At 52.0% G+C, this 17,766-nt stretch overlaps 1 protein-coding gene across 6 annotated transcripts; it reads left to right on the top strand.

Moving 5' to 3' along the window:
- The first annotated feature begins 286 nt into the window (after positions 1-286).
- CD300LF (CD300 molecule like family member f) lies at positions 287-16,474 on the top strand. 6 transcript variants are annotated; one of them, XM_045569850.1, is made up of 7 exons: positions 291-504; positions 8,161-8,502; positions 9,614-9,716; positions 12,464-12,518; positions 12,616-12,728; positions 14,769-14,791; positions 15,651-16,474. In XM_045569850.1, the coding sequence occupies exons 1-7, from the start codon at positions 462-464 to the stop codon at positions 16,070-16,072; spliced, it is 1,101 nt and encodes a 366-aa protein (XP_045425806.1). In that variant the 5' UTR covers positions 291-461; the 3' UTR covers positions 16,073-16,474. The 6 variants fall into 6 exon arrangements, with proteins under 6 accessions (XP_045425809.1, XP_045425806.1, XP_045425804.1 ...); XM_045569848.1 differs by having other exon boundaries at positions 292-504; positions 9,590-9,716; positions 14,772-14,791; XM_045569847.1 differs by having other exon boundaries at positions 293-504; positions 9,590-9,716.
- Positions 16,475-17,766: the final 1,292 nt, after the last annotated feature.

The raw sequence follows: 17,766 nt of genomic DNA, 5'->3' as shown, positions 1-17,766 counted from the left end.
CCGATGAACATCTGGCCTTCTGGGCTCCTGAGAACCTGGCTACACCCGAACTCCCAGGTTTAGGGCATTCCGCCCATCAGCCTTGGCTCACCAGGACCCACCTGCCCACCGTGGAGGAGGATGGCTAAGGCCTGGCCAGACCCGCTGGCCTGTGTCTGCAGATTTCCAGAAGGCAGAGGAGCCCAAAGTTCTCTTTTTAGAGAACCCGTGGTAGCTCCGGACAGGGAGGTATTTCTCAAAAGGTTGTTCATGCTCACTCCGACGTCTTGCATTGCTAACTGCCCTGAAATTTCACCCATTCCACCTCCTTCCTCTTTTAGTCTCATTCACAGTGGGAAGTGACTGAAGGAGGAAGTGCCAGGGTGAGAGTGAGCGAGAACAGAAGGTGGCAGATGAAGGAGTGGAGCCTGTAGCTGGCTCTTGCTGACAGCCTCAACCAAGGGGACCAGTGCGAAGAGAAAATGCACCTGCTGACACTCTTCCTCCTCCTCTTCTGGCTCTCAGGTGAGCGGGCCTGCGCTGTAGCCAGCAGGAGGAAGTGGTGGCAGAGGGAGGAGGGACGAGCCTTGTGTGTTTCAGCCACTCGCACACGCTTTCGCCCAGTGTCTCAGCACCTATGGTTGCTGGGGCAGGAAGAGTGAACGTGGCCTTTATGATAAATCCAGCACAAGGCATGACTCCTGGCCACCCCCAGGGGCTGAAGACATAGAGTGGACGGACCGATGGGTCCCCACACTTCCCCACACACCCGGCCAGGGAAAAGCAGAGGAGCCCGGTTGCTCAGGAGAGTGGGTAGATACTCGGTCCTGGACAGGACTGTCACCTTCGTGAATGAGTTATGAGCAGGGGAAGGCTTGGGGGTAGAAGTGAGGGTGGAGGGGCTCTGAAGGAAGGACAGAGCCAGTTTGCCAGGCAGGGAGGGAGAGGCGATTCTAGACATTTGGGGCAGGAGGGAAGGGTAAAAGTTGCAGAGGGACTGAGATGGGGACAGAGACCCACATCTGAGGGCTAAAGAAACCTTAAGTTGGTGGATACCATTTTGATTAAAAACGAAGGGAATTTTCTTGACTTTGAAATGTTGGAGACTCCAGAACTCAGCCAGGGCTGCTTCTCTGTCTGGAGTCCCTCCCTTGTTGAGCTCAGCTGCTCTCTTGGCTTGAAAGATCACCTCTGGGCCCCACTCTGGGCCACTCTGAGCCACTGCGGTTGCAGTGGCTCACGCCTGTAATCTTAATACTCTGGGAGGCTGAGGCGGGAGGATCGCTCAAGGTCAGGAGTTTGAGACCAGCCTGAGCAAGAATGAGACCTTGTCCCTTCTAAAAATAGAAAGAAATTAGCTGGACAACTAGAAATATATAGAAAAATTAGCCAGGCATGGTGGCGCATGCCTGTAGTCCCAGCTACTCGGGAGGCTGAGGCAGGAGGATCACTTAAGCCCAAGAGTTAGAGGTTGTTGTGAGCTAGGCTGACACCATGGCACTCTAGCCCGGGCAACAGAGCGAGACTCTGCCTCAAAAAAAAAAAAAAAAGATATAGAGACCACCTCTGTGCAGGGTCCTGCAGTTTAGCATCCCCAGCCTAGACACGGCTCCCAGGACTCCAGAATCTCACATCCAGCTGCCTACTCAGCATCTGTGCTCAGATGTTGACATTTCAAACGGGACCTGGCCAAGTCTCCCCCTTGAATCCCTTCGCCCCCAGTCTTCTCCATATTTGTGTTTGGTAACTCCGTCTCAGTGCCCAGCAAAACCTGGGACATCCATCTCTTTCTGTCATACCACATGCTGATCCTTGGAAAATGTGAGCCAGATCACATCTCTCTGGTCAAAACCCTCCAATGACCTTCCATTTTACTCAGAGTGGAAATGCAAAGTCCTCACAGAGGCTACAAGGTGCTCACAATCTCGTTCCCCTGCTGCGTCACCTCCCTGGTATCTTTTACCCTTCTCCTGGCTCAAAATGCTCCAGCCACACTGGCCTCTTAGATGTTCTTTGGACAAGCTAGGCACACTGTGGCCTCGGGGCCTTTGCACTTGCTGTTCTTTCTGTCCAGAATGTTCTTCCTCAGAGAGCCAGAATCTCCAGTCCCTCATGTCCTCCATGTCTTTGCTTCTCATTGGGGCCTTCATTGGTGACCCTGATTAAAATCGCAATTCCCTTGCATTATTTTTCTTCATTATTTGTCTCTTCCCTTCCTCTATTTTGATAGACTGTAAGCTTCAAGAAGGCAGGGATTTTTGTGCTTATAACCGTACTAGGTACTCGTTAGACAAATAATAAGTATTTGTTGAATAAGTGAATATGTCCAATAGAGAGGGAATAATATGATTGCCATAATGTTCCTTCCCCAGTCTTTGTCTTTCTACTCTCATGGAACTGAACAATTAAAACTCTTAAAATTGACTGGAGAGGACATACATTACTGTTGGGAACGTACAAGGGTGCAGCCACTTGCGAAACACTTTGGCGGTTCCTTAAAATGTTAGAGATAGAATTACAACATGATTCAGCAAGTCCACTTCTAGTTATATACCTAGGAGCACTGAAAACACATGTCTGTGTAAAAACTTGTACGTAAGTGCTCATGACATTATTCATAATATCCAAAATGTGTAAACAACCCAAATGTCCATCAGTTGATGGATGGATAAATGAAATGTGGCATCTCCATCCAATGGAATATTATTCAGCCTTAAAAGGGAAGGAAATGCTGATCCATGCTACAACACGGATGGACCTGGAAACATCACGCCAAGGGAGAGAGGCCAGACACCAAGGCCGTCCACGGCGTGATTCCCTTCATGTGACATGTCTAGAAGAGGCAAATCTATAGAGATGGAAATTAGATTGGTGGTTTCCAGGGGCTGGGGATGGGGGTCAGGGGAGTGGTGGCTAATGAGTATGGGTTTTTTTCTGGGGGGAAGTGATGAAAACATTAAATAGTGGTGATAGTGGTGCAATTTTGTGAATGTACTAAAAACCACTGAGTTGTACATTTTAAAAGGGTGAATTATATGGTAGGTGAATTATATTGCAATAAAAACTAATTGGAGAGCAGAGAGAAGGGGAGCAGTAGAGTTCTCCCTGAGGGTAGCACGTGGCGAGCGTGTAGATCCGAGGCTCTGGAGAGGGGCGTTCATGGCAACTGGATGGCCCTTAATGGCTTGTGACACTTTCTTGTGGTCTGAATTGATCCATCAGTCACAGAAATGAAAAAGATAATTTCAAGAAGTGGTAAGTACTGTGAGAAAAGCAGAACAAGATGACGTGACACAGTGGGATTGGGGTGGGGGACTGAAAGGACCCCTCTGAGAAGGGTCTTGGACATCTCTCTGAGCTGAGACCTGGAAGAAGAGGGAAGGGAAGGGGCAGGCACTTAAGAGCAGGGCCGGCTGTCTAGGCACAGGGGACAGAGAGGGTAAAGGGCTCTGGAAATGAGCTTGGCCGGCACGTTTGAGGAACAGAGAGGTCAGCATGGCTTGTCACATGCTTCAGAGCAGCCTGGTGGGGCCGGTCACGGGCATATCATTATCTCTTTGGGGAATAGGTCACAAGGGAGGAAAGTGACCTGCCCAGGACCGCAAGGGGGGTGACAGCAGAGTGAAGAGTGGGTTTTGGACACTCGGCCGAGTTCCAGCGTAGAAACGGAGGAGGCAGACTTTGGGTGGGATGTTCTGAGAGGCGCTGGCCGGGCAGGGGAAGTACAGCCGGGATGGTTTTCTCCTGACATCTGGGAACGGAGGAGCCTGGTGGTGAGCAGATGTGAGAGCTGAGTTGGGGTGTGTGTGGCTGGGTGTGACCGAGGCAGGCGGAGGTCCCACGTGAAGCGGCAGAGAAGCCAGCAGGCACAGCTGCACGTGCTGAGGTGGAACTGGATGCCGCGGGAACCCCTGAGCCTCGGCTCCCCGGCGTCTGCCACGCCAGCCCCGGTCACAGCGGCACATCCACCCGGCGCCACTTCCCTCTTTTTCTAAAGAGTTCATTGTTTTAAAATACTTAAGAAAAAAATTACTGACCAGGAGGTTCATTTTCTGTGAGAAAGGAAGAGTTATTTTGGTTTTTTTTTGCACTCAAAGAAGTACATCCGCAAGGAAGGAAGAGAATTTTGATGACTATTTTTTTCAGAGGAAAATGAGCTGCTGTGTCCAACTTCAGCCACGTCGTGCGTGGGGGCAGAGACGGACGAGGCCCCAGGTGTGCTGACCCAGAGTGGAGACCAGCTGGTGTCCTGTGCCCAGCTAGAGGCGGGCCAGGCCTGACCCTGTCACGCTCTGACTGCGTGCAAGTCACTCCTCTCTGGGGCCCAGATTCCTCCTGCTCTGGGGTGATCCCGCGTGGCTGGACCGGGGGGACTCCCCGAGGGGAGAGCTGCTCCCGAGCGCTCAGCGCTGCCATCCGTGGCAGGAGGGTTTGGCCAGCAGGATTGGTGCTCTGCCCAGGTTGGATGGGGCGTGGGCGCCAGGGACAGAGGGGTCCAAGCAGTGAGTGGGGCAGAAGGTTCAAAGGTTGGGCCCAATGCCAAGGCTCAGGCGACAGGCTGGGGGACTTGCTCAGGAGGCGAGATGGGCTAACGATGCAACACTGAGGGCGGGGTGGCGTCTGCATTAGTTTCCTCTTGCTGCTGTGACAAAGTACCCCGACACCAGTTATTATGTTAGGTTCCGGAGGTCGATCAGGAGTTCTATTCATAAAGTCAAGGTGTTGGCAGGGTTGCATTCCTTCTGGAGACTTCATTTCCTTGACTTTTCCAGCTTCCAGAGGCTTCCAGCATGTTTTATCTTGTGGCCCCACCTCATTCTGGCCGTTGCTTGTCCCCATGTCTCCCTCCCTAAGGACACCTGTGCTTACAGTTAGGCCCACCCGGATGATCCAGGGCACTCTCCGGTCTCAAGGTCCTTAATCACAGTGGCAAAGTCCCTTTGGCCACATGAAGGACACATTCTCAGGTTCTGGGGATTAGGAAGTGGACATCCTTACAGAGTCATCACTCTGCCCACCATACCGTGGGACAGCCTGTTACAGGCATTAGGTTTTCCCAAGATTTCGGACATAATACATGCTCACCTTAGACACTTAGGAAAGTCCAGAAAACAAATAAAGAATTAGTGGGGAAAAAACCTTTTCTGTCCATAATCCTGATGCCCAAGGCAACCAGTTAACTTTTTTGGCTTATTTCCTTTTAATCTTTTTTCCTATGAATCTTTTAAAGGTTAGCTGAGATTATACTATATAGATGAGATTTTTAAAAGCCCATTTTCCCACGGTGGCTCATGCCTGTAATCCTAGCACTCTGGGAGGCTGAGGTGGGAGGATGGCTTGAGCTCAGGAGTTCCAGACCAGCCTGAGCAAGAACAAGACCCCATCTCTACTAAAAATAGTAAAAATTCGCTGGGCATGGTGGCATGCACCTGTAGTCCCAGCTACTTAGGAGGCTGAGGCAGGGGGATCGTTTGAGCCCAGGAGTTTGAGGTTGCTGTGAGCTAGGCTGATGACACGGCACTGTAGCCTGGGTGACAGAGTGAGACTCTGTCTCAAAAACAAAAAGAGAGAGCCTGCCTTACGGACATGGATCTGAGTGGAGTCCCGACAGCCAGGCTCAGCCAGAGGACGGGGTTTGCACGGCACCTGCTGTATCGCTGTTTTTTCCAATTAAGCCAGTGTTTAAAAATTGAGGGGTCTCACACAAAATCCAGATTTCTGGCTACTCCAGAAAAATGAAAAGATCTGAAATCACAGAGCTCGCTTCTTTTTAAAAATTTTTAATTGACAAATAATAATTGTGTATATTTATGGGATACAATGTGATTTCATCTATGTATACATTATGGAAAGAATCAATCAAGCTAATTGACATACCCATTACGTCACTAATTCATCGTTTTTTTTTTTTTGTGGTGAGAACTTTAAAAATCTATTTAAGCAATTTTGAAATATAAAAACATTATAATGAGCTGTGGTCACCATGCAGTGCAATAGATCACTAAAGTTTATTCCTCCAGTCTAACTGAGACTTTGTACCCTTTGATCAACATCTCCCCTATCCCCGTTCTTTCCTCCTCACCCCCACCCCTACTCTCGATATCTGGTAACCTCCTTTCTACTCTGTTTCTATGAGATCAACTTTTTTAGATCCTACATATGTGAGATCATTCGCTACTTGTCTTTCTGTTCTTGGCTTATTTCACTTAACATAACATCCTCCAATTCGATCCGTGTTGTCATGAATGACAGAATATCCTTTTAAAAGACTACACAGTATTTCTTTGTATATATACACCACATTTTCTTTATCCATTCATGAGTTGATAAATATTTAGGTTGCTTTTGCTTCCATATCTTGGCTATTGTGAATAACACTGCAATGACCACGGGAGTGCAGATATCTCTGCAACATACCGATTTCAATTCCTTTAGACATATACCCAGAAGTGCACTGCTGGATCAGATGGTAATTTTTAATTTTTTGAGGAACCTCTATACTGTTTTCTAAAACAGCTATATTGATTTAAATTCCCACCAACAACGTACAAGATTCCCTTTTCTCTGCATCCTTGCTAAAACTTGTCATTTGTTTTGTCGATAATAGCTATTCTCACAGGTATGAGGTGTTATCTCATTGTGGTTTTAATTTGCATTTTCCGGATGATGAGAGATGTTCATCATTTTTGCATATATCTGTTGGCCATTTGTGTCCCTTCTCTTGAGAAATGTCTGTTCAGGTCCTTTGTTCCTTTTTTACTTGGGCTATTTGTTTTCTTGCTATTGAGTTATTTGAATTCCTTACATATTTTGGATATTAGCCCCTTAATTAGCCCCTATCAGATGTATGGTTTGCAAATATATTTTTTTCCCTATCTGTGAGTTGTGTCGTCACTGTGTTAATTGTTTCCTTTGCTGTGCAGAAGCTTTTTAGTTTGATGCAATCCCATTTGTCTATTTCTGCTTCTGTTGCCTGTGTTTTTGGGGTCACATCCGAGAAATCATTGCCCAGACAATGCCATGGAGTATTTTCCTTATTTTTTCTTCTAATACTTTTATAGTTTCAGGTCTTACATTTAAGTGTTCTATCCATTTTGAATTGATTTTTGTGTATGCGGTGACATAAGAGTCCAATTTCACTTTCTTCCACATGTGGTTGTCCAGTTTTCCCAACACTATTTATTGAAGGGACTGTCCTTGCCCCACTGTGTGTTCTTGTCACAGAGCCCATTTCTTGTACGAGGACGATGGGCTGGAGTGGAACAGGGTCTTGTGCTCTCGGATTGCCGTGGTCCCCACTGTTTGCCAGCATCTCCCTGACACGGAGGCCTTGTGTCATCTGCCATTTGTTATCATGCTTGAAGTGCTATTTTTCTTGCAGTAAAGAAACATTTCCCTGTATCCCGAATCTTTCAAAGATGATCAAATGAGAGAAAGAATGAGACAAATATATATTTTAAGAAAATACTGCTGCACCGTCTACACTACTACTAGCTGCAGTAATCAGGACAGTGTGGGACTGGCATAAAGACGGGCAAATAGATCAATGGAACAGAATGGGAAATCTGTAAATAATCACAAATTTGCTACTTGACAAGGGGCCAAAGCACTTCCATGAAGAAAATGAGATCTGTGTGATATGTGTCCCAAAGCACATGGAGACCGGTTGGCATCACTGTTTCTGTAGACTTCAAAGGCTTCCCCCGGGGCAGGGGGTGGGGGGCTCACTACAGCAGAGCCACTGGAAACCATGAGAACCACCAGGAGCAGTCAAGAGTCAAGGCAGCCGTCATTCTCCCATGGAAATGAGTCTTCTGGTATTTCCTCCCCACCAGACCAGTATAACACAAAGATGTTTGCAAAGGACATCCCTTGAAAGATGCAGATTACATTGACCATGAGCAGGAGGAGAGAGGTGAATTACAGAAAGCCATAATTGCTCAGTGTCAACATTGTTGTTTCTTTTGGGGTCTGTGGCTGTGCTGTGCAGTGACTTTCCTGGTGGCTTTGACCCAGGGGAACACTGAAGGGCAAAAGCTTTGTCATGTGGGAGGTGTATTTCTTCCTTGACTGTTATTTAACTCATGTGACACTGGGATTTGGGAGCTATTCCCAACGTAGGAGGCTGTGGCCCTGCCCCTGGGGTAGGAGGTGACAGGGACATGGATTTGTGTTTTCCAGGCTACTCCACTGCTGGGGATCCAATCACTGGTCCAGGAGCAGCAAGTGGCCCAGAGCAGGGCTCACTGACCGTGCAGTGTCGTTATGACCCAGAGTGGGAAACTCACAAGAAGTGGTGGTGTCGAGGTGCTGTTTGGAGCAGCTGTGAGATTCTTGTCAGGACCACTGGATCAGAGCAGGAGGTGAGGAAGGACCGTGTGTCCCTCAGGGACAATCAGAAAAACCACACATTCACTGTGACCATGGAGGAGCTCAGGAGAAACGACGCTGACACTTACTGGTGTGGGATCGAGAGAACTGGAGTTGACCGTGGGGTCCCAGTTAAGGTGGCCGTTGACCCAGGTAAGAGGGTGCAGCGACTCTCAGGGCCTGCTCCGTCCTGGTCACTGAGCTCCCACTTGAGGGAATTAACTGTCACTGAGTGTCACCTGTCACAGAGGATGGTTGAGTCCTGAGGTCTCATAGAGCCTGACTGACCATTTGGCATCAGGAGGGCAGGGCTTCTCCTATGTGCCCTGTGGTTCCCAGGGCGTCCGCCAGGATGGGTCATGGTCTTCCAGGCACATTTATTTTTTCTCTGAGCAGCTCAGTGTCTGTGTCTATTGCTTACAGGGGACAAGATGATGGTCCCCCTTTCACTCATGTGCCAAAGACACCCCCTTCCATGGTACCCAGAGACCCCAGCCTGCCAATGCCTTCCTGGGGCCTCGGGTGCCCAGGTGCGCCCTGCTCTTGGTGGGGCTCTGGCTGGGGCTTCACAGCCGCTGTTCCCACCCCCATCCCATCTCCACCCTGGGGGAAGAGAGGCTCAGCATCGTCGTCGGGGTGCTGGGGTGTAATCCCTGAGGTCCAGAAAGGCCTTCACAGTCAAACAGCTGCATTCCTGGGGCTGAGTCCCACCAAGCTCCATTTATGCATTTGGGCTTAACGAGGTTGTCTTCCCAAGTCCTTCTCTAGAAGGTCTTCTAATGCAGACACTCTTGGGAGGCTCAGCTCTGAGGCCCCAGAGGCCTGGTTTGCATGAGTTTATGTGTTGGGCTGGGCTTGTGCTCCCCTCGGATGGCTGGCACCAGCTCGAGGACCCTCGTGGCATGTGGGCAGCACCACAGTCCTCAGGGTCCCAGGCAGCTCCCGAGATCTCTGGGCATGAAATTGTTTGAAAAGTGCAGAATATTCATTGTCTCACTGAACCCTCGCAGCAGCCCTGGGAAGTAGGTATCCCCATCATTGAAGCTTCGCAGCTTTCTCAGAGTCAAGGTTCTTCCTGAACGTTATGATTTTGTTCAGGGCAGATTCCGGCCTTTGATGTCCCAGATCTAGGGTCTATGTCAGCTGCTGCGCAAGTTCCCAGTCTGCTCCTGTCTTTGCTGCGTCAATGGGGGCGGGGGCGGCGTGGGCAGAGTGGTGTGTAATCTGGTCTGTATGCCAGCACCAACCACAGTGTCGACCGCAGCCCCCACCACCTCCACCTCCACCACCAACACGGTTACAGGGCTGGTCATCCCGGAAAAGACTGACGGCTCCTCGACGCTGACCAGCTATCCCCTTGGTGACAGGTAAGCCAGTTCCGCCGCTGCTGTTCCCTGTGGCCCACTTGGCCCAAACCCCTCCAACAGGGGAACCCTTTGGAGTCTCGGTCCCAGCCAGAGCTTGCCCTGGATCTGCAGGCTCCCTGGTGAGCGTTAAGATGCTGGGGACCTCCCCATTGCTCTCAGGCCATGCAGTGTCCTTTCAGCCCCCACAGATCCTTCAACCTGAAGCTCAGTGCAGCTTGTAGGTTTGTTGGTTCGTTCATTCATTTACTTTTACCGAGTTAACCTCTACATGGCTGAGCTCTGAGGACAAAGACGTGGCGTGTCCCCTGTGGAGCTCAGAGCTCAGTGTGGGAGACAGATGAGTGGCTGTCAGTGAGGACAGTGTGGCTAGTGTGAGTGTGGGCACAGGGTTGTGGGGCTGCAGGATGGTTCTTGGCCCAACTTCTGGGAGGACGGGGGGCTTGGGGAAGTCTTGTTTCCCTGAACGCTCCTCTAATCACTGCTGTGGCAGGAAAACAGTGATACTGATAGTCCCTGTGTCTCCGCAGCACCCGGCAGCTCACAGAGGGCTTTCCCGTCCATTGTTTTGTTTTCTTTGGTGCTGGCTAGGGCCACTACCTCGTTTGCAGGAGTGGGCAGATACGAATGTTCCCATTTTACAGAATAAGAAACTGAGCCTCAGTCCCTTCCTCGGTGAGGGGTGGCTCTGGAGCTTGGATAGAAGTCTCTGGACTCCACACCCAGAGCTCCGTTCGTGCCTCTTAGTGCCCTGCCCAGCCATCTGCAGTCAAAGGGGCTTTCTAGAAGCAGAAAAGTCCCCTTTCGTTCCCTCCTTTCACTCTGCTTGGCCCTCTTGACTTTGTTTCTAGATCTGCCAAGGTCTCTTATTGCTGGGACCTTGCCACAAAATCCCCGCGGGAGGTCCCCAAACTTTCTACCACAGAGGACCCCTTATACTCCTGCTCCCATTTGCTCTCTGTTCTGAAAGGTTTTTTTCTACCAAACTGGCTTTTATAGGTAATAGCTAAAGCATTTACTTATCTTATTGATCAAAGCCATAGGTAAGTACCAATCAGGGCCTTTGGTTAGCATGAGATGGATAATCCACTCATTTATTCAACAAATAACGATTGAGCACCTACTCATGGCCGTCATTGTTCTAGGGTGTACAAAGGGAAATGGGAACGAACAAAAGAATCGAGGTATCTGCCGTGGGGTACTTATAATCTAGAGACAATTGATGTAACCAAATAGAGTTGATATAATTAATTGCTTGATGACTTCCTTCCTCAAATTTCTGTGACTCCAGTGATGAATTAGATAGTCCTGGCATCGTCGGTTTGGGCTGCCCTAACAAAGTACCACAGCCTGGGTAGTTTAAACAACAGAAATTTATTTTCTCACAGTTCTGGAGGCTGGAAGCCCAAGATCACGATGTCAGCAGCGCTGGTTTCTCTGGAGGCTTCTCTCCTTGGCTTGTAGAACGGCTGCCTTCTCCCTGTGTCCTCACGTGGTCGTCATCCCTGTGTGTGTGTCTCTGTCCTAATCTCCTCTTCTTCTAATGACAGTAGTCTCACTAGACTAGGGCTCACCCTAGTGACCTCACTTAACCTTCATTACCCCTGTCAAGACCCCATTTCTAAACACCATCATGTTCTGAGGTATTGGGGGTTGGGACTTCAACATATGGATTTGGAGGGGACACCGTCCAACGCATCACAGTTTTCACGCCCAAGGAGGTTGCAGAGCAGAGGGAGGTGCTCGAGCATTTAGGTGATTCCGGCAGTGACAGGCACAGAGACGGGCGAATCCAGGGAGGTCAGGACACCCCTACGTCAGACAGAGCCGGCCAGGGGATGCTTCCTGCAGGGGTGAGGCAGAGATTGCTGGGCGAAGTGGGGAGAGAGAAAGAGCGTGCGGAGGAGACGGAGAGGAGGACATCTCCGGTGGGGGAGCAGCAGGTGCAAAGGGCTGGGATCCGCGGAATTTGAAGCCGGTCACTGAGATGGAGCCTGGAGTCCCAGCGAGGAGCGGCTGGTTTAGGGAAAGGACAGGAAATGAGGCTACGAGGCCAGCAGGGTCTCAGATCTCAAAGGACCTTGTACAAAGGGTCAAGCAGCTTGGGTTTTATCCAGAAGAGTATCTTGGCCGCAGTCTGAAAGGCGTGGCACGCTGGAGGCCAGGAGTTGAGTAAGGGGCATCACATGGTCTGAGCAGGGGGTAGCTTTGGGTAGTGGCAATGGGGTGTCCTGTGGCTGCTGTGCGAAATACCACTCATTGGGAGGTTTAAAACTACAGGAATGGATTCTCTCACAGCTAAGTAGGCCAGATATCTGAAATCAAGGTGTCGCCAGGGTTGGTTCCTTCTTGGGGGTCTGTCCCATGCTGCTCTCCTAGCTTTCGGCGGTTGCTGGCAGTTCTTGGCATTCCTTGATTTGGGGCAGCCTCAGCCCAATCTCTGCATCTGTTGTCACAGGGCCTTCTCCCTGTGTGCCTGTGTGTTCAAGTCTCTCCCTTCTGAGGACACCAGTCACTGGATTAGGGCCCACCCTAACCCAGTGTGACCTCATCTTAACTTGGTTACAACTGCAAGTAGGTCACAGTCATAGGTTCTGGGTGGACATGGATTTGGGGGGAGGATGCTATCAGCCCAGTAGAGAAGGCAAGTGTGGGAGCAGGGAGACATTTTAGGAGCTGTTGCCACGCAATCTTTGTTAGGCTTCTAGACACGCTGAAACCACCTTTCCTTTTTTAAAACCATCTTTGAGAGCCCCCAGGAGTGAAGTTTCCCGGGCTGCAAACCACAGACCTTCGGGTCATAAGGTGTGTGGCCCCCCGACCCTGCTCTGCGGTGGGTGGGATCGGGCTCAGAGACAGGAGGCAAGCCTGGGGTGCATGGGCCTCCTCCTGTTGTCCCTAGGCTTGGCATCACGAGGCTCAGCATCCTCATTCCCCTCATCTTTGCCATATTGCTGCTTCTCTTGGTGGCCGTCTCACTCCTGGCTTGGAGGATGGTGAAACGCCAGAAGAAAGGTGAGAAGACCTGGGCGGGGCTGGGCTGCAGCTGGGCTGGGTGGAGGGGTGTGGGGCCGCTGGCCAGTGTTGTCACCCAAGCGGTGTGGTCCAAGGTATTACCCACACAGTCTGGAAGGGGACTGTCCCAAAGGCCACTGACAGCTGGCAGTCCAAGGGACCTGGAGCTTACAGGTGAGCCTCAGGAGGTTTTGGCATTAGCTGCCTACCTTGTACATCTTCTCTGCCCTTCTTTTTCTCTCTGACTCATGTTCCCCTCTTGCTTCCTGGTTTGGCTCTTGGTGGCAGAGAAAGACATTGCCTTAGGTGGGCAGCTCAGTATTGGGTGCCTACACTAGACACTCGAGTCAAATCGAGTCTGTGTGGTTGCCAAGGAGGTACTAAGCTGACATGAGGGAAGGGAGAAACACACACACACACACACACACACACACACACACACACACACACACCTGAACAGATGTACACACGGTGCATGCATACACACAATACAGGTACATGTGTGTGCACACACACACCCCACTCACACATGCATGTGTGCACACACAACAGTCCTCCGTGTCTGATCAGAAGGGTTGGAGCAGCCCGCACTCCTGCTGCTCCCCTGCCCACCAGCCTTCCCCCGGCTGACCTTCCCCGGGCTGACCTTCCCCGGGCTGACCTTCCCCCGGCTGACCTTCCCCGGGCTGACCTTCCCCCGGCTGACCTTCCCCGGGCTGACCTTCCCCTGGGCTGACCTTCCCCTGGGCTGACCTTCCCCTGGGCTGACCTTCCCCGGGCTGACCTTCCCCGGGCTGACCTTCCCCTGGGCTGACCTTCCCCGGGCTGACCTTCCCCTGGGCTGACCTTCCCCCGGCTGACCTTCCCCTGGCTGACCTTCCCCGGGCTGACCTTCCCCGGGCTGACCTTCCCCTGGGCTGACCTTCCTCCGGGCTGACCTTCCCCGGGCTGACTTCCCCGGGCTGACCTTCCCCGGGCTGACCTGCTTGCTGCATGTGAACCTGCTTTTCGGGGAACAGCCTCTTTGCTGGGGAGCCTGCGCTCGCAGATCTCAAGATCTGGCCTCAGCCGAGCCCTTTTCCTGTCTGGCTTTGCTTCCACATTCTCAGTGATTGCACCTTTCGCAGGACCGTGGGGTCCCGAGCTCTCATCCAGCCTCTCTCCCGCACCTCTCCCTCCCACAGCCCGGGGAGGCTTCGTCTGGGAGGAGGTGTTGTCCATGGCCTAAGTCCTAAGGACTTTCCGTGTTCCTTGGCATCTAGTCTTTCAAAGCTAAAAACCAGGGGAAAACTCCTTTTTTCTTTGTTGTCCCTAGAGCAAGGGAGATGGGATGGTGGCAGGGAAGGGCCAAGGGACAGAAAGAAGACAGGCCCAGCAGCCACCTGAAAACAGGTCCCCCAGCTCATGTGCTCTGCTCGGGGGGTGGCCTGGAGCAATCCCGTCTCTGCAGACGAGTGTTGCTGACTGAGCACCCATTGCCGGCACAGCCCAGCACTGGGGACGCAGGGCAGGGACAGGCCTGGCCACTCCGAGTTCAGTGGGATGAAGGCAGTGAGACAGACATAGAGCAGGTGCCCTGGGAGCCGGGGAGGAGGTTAGACGGCCTGGGCAGTGGTGGGAGGTAGGGTGGCACTGAGTTGAACCCTGAAGATGAATCCGGTAGAGAAGTGGTGGAGTCACAGGTAGAATTTCTGGCAGAAGTGACAGGCTGAGGTCGGGATTCTGCAGAAGGAAACTTAAGCCCAGGGGAGCTGCTAGCTGGCAGGGCCACCTCATCAGCTGATCGCACAGTTCCATGACTGGGGAACAGGGGGCTGAAGTGTCCCCCCTTTTCAGGTGGAGAAATGGAAGCTCAGAGGGGTGACATGATCACTGTCACAGAGTGTGTCATCTGAGGAGTCAGAATTAGAACTAGGTCCCCATCTCTGAGCCTGGAGCCTAATTCACTCCTTTTCTTCCATATTTCTCTTCCCCAGACCTGGGGGCTCCTGTGCATCTCAAGGGTGGGCTTTCTAATTCTAGATTGTTTTTGTCTTCCAGCAGCTGGGATGCCTCCAGAGCAGGTAAGAGAGTCCCCGGGGTCGGACCAGAGAGACCAGGCAGCTCCTCTTCCCCCTTCCTCATTTTCCCTCTCCCAGAAGCTCCAAAAGCATCAGATAAGCCATGTGCCAAGTATCCACATCCTCATGGTCCCCTGCGGGGCCTGGGAGGATGGGGGGCTGAAAAGAGCCAGGGCAGCAGGGCTGGGGGCATGGGAGCCTGAAAAGTGGGGCACAGAGGGACTGGGAGGGGGCCCTTAGGGGAGCAGAGAGGCCTGTGAACCTCCACGGAAGAAGAACCTGTGCCCACACATGGGTCTTGTGACTCCCCAGCCTGTGTTCCCTGTCCCAGGTATTGCAGCCCCTGGAGGGTGAACTCTGCTATGCACACTTGACCCTGCAGCAGACAGGAACCTCCTCCAGCTCCTCCCGGAAAAAGGCCTCCACAAAGTCCTCCTCCTCTGCCCAGGAGGAAGTGGAATATGTCACCATGGTGTGTCTTTTGTAGGGGCTGTCGTGATGCTGGTGGGGGGCAGGCCTGCCATTGTCCCCCTTGGAGTATGGGCTTTCTTCTGCTCGTGTGGGCACAGCTGACATGGACTCAGGGACCGGTCAAACATGGTCCTCTCGCAGGGCAGGAGAGAGTGGAGGGGCCGAGTGACTAGGGATTCCGTAGGAAATGCGCGGCTGTAGTGCAGAGCTGAGGATCTGCCCTGTCCTGGCTGAAGCCCAGTGTGCCTGGCACAGTGGAGGGGACACCGAGTGGGAGTGGACGTCAGAAGCTCTGAAGGGTCTGCCCCTGCCAGCCTCATCCCAGGACTCCTCCGTCCACGGCCATAGCTTCCTGCCGACCTCCCTGACCTCGTGGCCATCTCCCTTGCAGGCTCCCTTTCCGAGACAGGAAGTTTCCTATGCATCTCTGACTTTGGACAACGTGGATCAGGAGCCGACCTATATCAACACCGGCCAGCTCATCCCCCACATCCCCGGCACGAGCCACGTGGACCCCACGGAGTACAGCACCCTCAGGAGGTCTTAGCCTGGAGCCACTCGAGGCCCGTGAGCGGCATCCTGCCTTGTCTGCCTTCTACCCTCGCCTGCCTCGCCAGGACAAACACTGGCTGTGGCCTCTGCCTGGTCAGCCAGCAGCGTCCCCAGCCCTGGGGCCTAGTCTCGGGGGGCTGCTGGGAGTTAGGGGTCTTTTTGCATCCTCCCCTCTCCCACAGAGCTGGAGAGGGGGCTGGGGATGTGCCCTGGGGCTTCCGTTGCAATAACAACCATGATAATGATTATAATGGTAATTAACCTTTATTTATTGCCCCCAAAGGTATCTGTGTCCTAATCCCTAGAACCTGTGAATGTCACCTTCTGTGGCACAGGGGACTATGCAGATGTGTCTGAGTGAAGGAGTCTGAGGAGGAGAGATTGTTCTGGATGATCCACGTGGACCCAGAATGTAATCACCAGGGTCCTCGGAGGAGGGAGGTGGGAAGATCAGAAGAGGAGGAGGCAGAGCCGCCAGGAGCACGGGCTGGAGGGCTGAGGCCGAGGGTGCCGCGGCCTCCCGCAGCTGGTGCAGGCAGGAGGCTTCTCCCTGTGCTTCCAGAGGGAACAGAAAGGAGCACCTTGACCTGAGCCCAGTGAAACTGATTTTGTACTTCTGGCCTCCAGAACTGCAGGACAATAAATCTGTGTCGTTTGTAATAAGCCACTGCATTTGCGGTCATTTGTTATAGCAGCAACAGGAAACTCCCCCACTATGTGGCAAGGGCGTTTCCCTAAATGCTTCACGTATAGTGACTGATTTAATCCTCCCAACCCCACGAGGCACTTCTTCTATTGTCCCCATTTTGCAGACGAGGAACCCGAGGAATGGAGAGGTTCAGTGATGTGAACCCCACTTTATGGCTGGTGAGCAGGTGAGTCGGAATTTGACCCAGGCATTTTGGCTCCAGGGTCTGGAGTCCCTGCCCCTACCCTGTACTGTTCCTGTAAGGAGTCAGCATATGTGTGCATGTGTGTGGATGCATGATTGTGTGCACACATGTGCGTGTACACACTCACAGCTACTCGCGCAGGGATAGTTAGCGAATATTCACGGGCACTGGACTTACTATCTTCATTCTAGAGTCTTGGCAGCCCTCCCTCCAACATATATCCTGAATTCCATGGTGGCTCATCATCTCCATGGTTAACAGCCCAGTCCCAGCAATCTGGCAACCACCCTATTCCTGCCTGGACTCCCTCTTTCATTCTCTGCCCCTGGGTCCATTCTCCTCCCAGCAATGATCCTCCCAGAGGGATCATTTCAAAGCATAGACCTGCTCAGTCCCTGCTTATCACCTTCCGGTGGCTTCTTTCCCAGGGGATCCATGGCCCCTGCGTGCCTCTTGGACCCCATCTCCCGCTGTGTTCCCTCTCACTTTCTCTGCTCCGTCCACCCTGGCCTTTCTTCTGTCCTTCTAATAAGAGGAGGCCTGATCCTTTCTCGGGGTATTGGCACTTGCTGTTCTTTCTGGAATGCTTTTCCGCAGATCTGTGAATAGTTAGCTTCTTTTTTTATCATCACATCTCAGCTCAAATGTCACCTCTCAGAGAGGCCTTCCCTGACCACCTAAGGGCAGCAACCCCTGCGACCTGTGACCCACCTCCAACTTCTCTGTCTCCTTCCCCTATTTTATTCCGTCCTAGCATTTACTTATTTATTTATTGGTATCTGGGTTCATTGCTTCCCCTTCTCACAAAGCTGTAGCTGCCTGAAGTGGGGGACCTTGTCTCATTCACTCCTGTGTCCCCCATGCCTAGTTCGTGTCTGGCATGTGGTGGACTCTTGAAAGTTTGCTGATTGACTCAATGAATAAATAATGCGGTTGGTTCAGACTTGGGAACACAAGGAAAGCTCTCAGGGGCAGAGACAGCGGTTGGTGCTCATCGTTCTGGGAAGGAAGTCCTGGGCCAAGCAACCGAAGGAATTTCAGGATTCACTGCCCAGAAGCACG

The sequence above is a fragment of the Lemur catta genome, chromosome 15 (genome assembly GCF_020740605.2).
Source record: "Lemur catta isolate mLemCat1 chromosome 15, mLemCat1.pri, whole genome shotgun sequence".
In the NCBI taxonomy this organism is placed as follows: Eukaryota; Metazoa; Chordata; class Mammalia; order Primates; family Lemuridae; genus Lemur; species Lemur catta.
The sequence above is the reverse complement of the archived record's forward strand: the minus strand, read 5'-3'. Positions and strand labels throughout refer to the sequence as shown.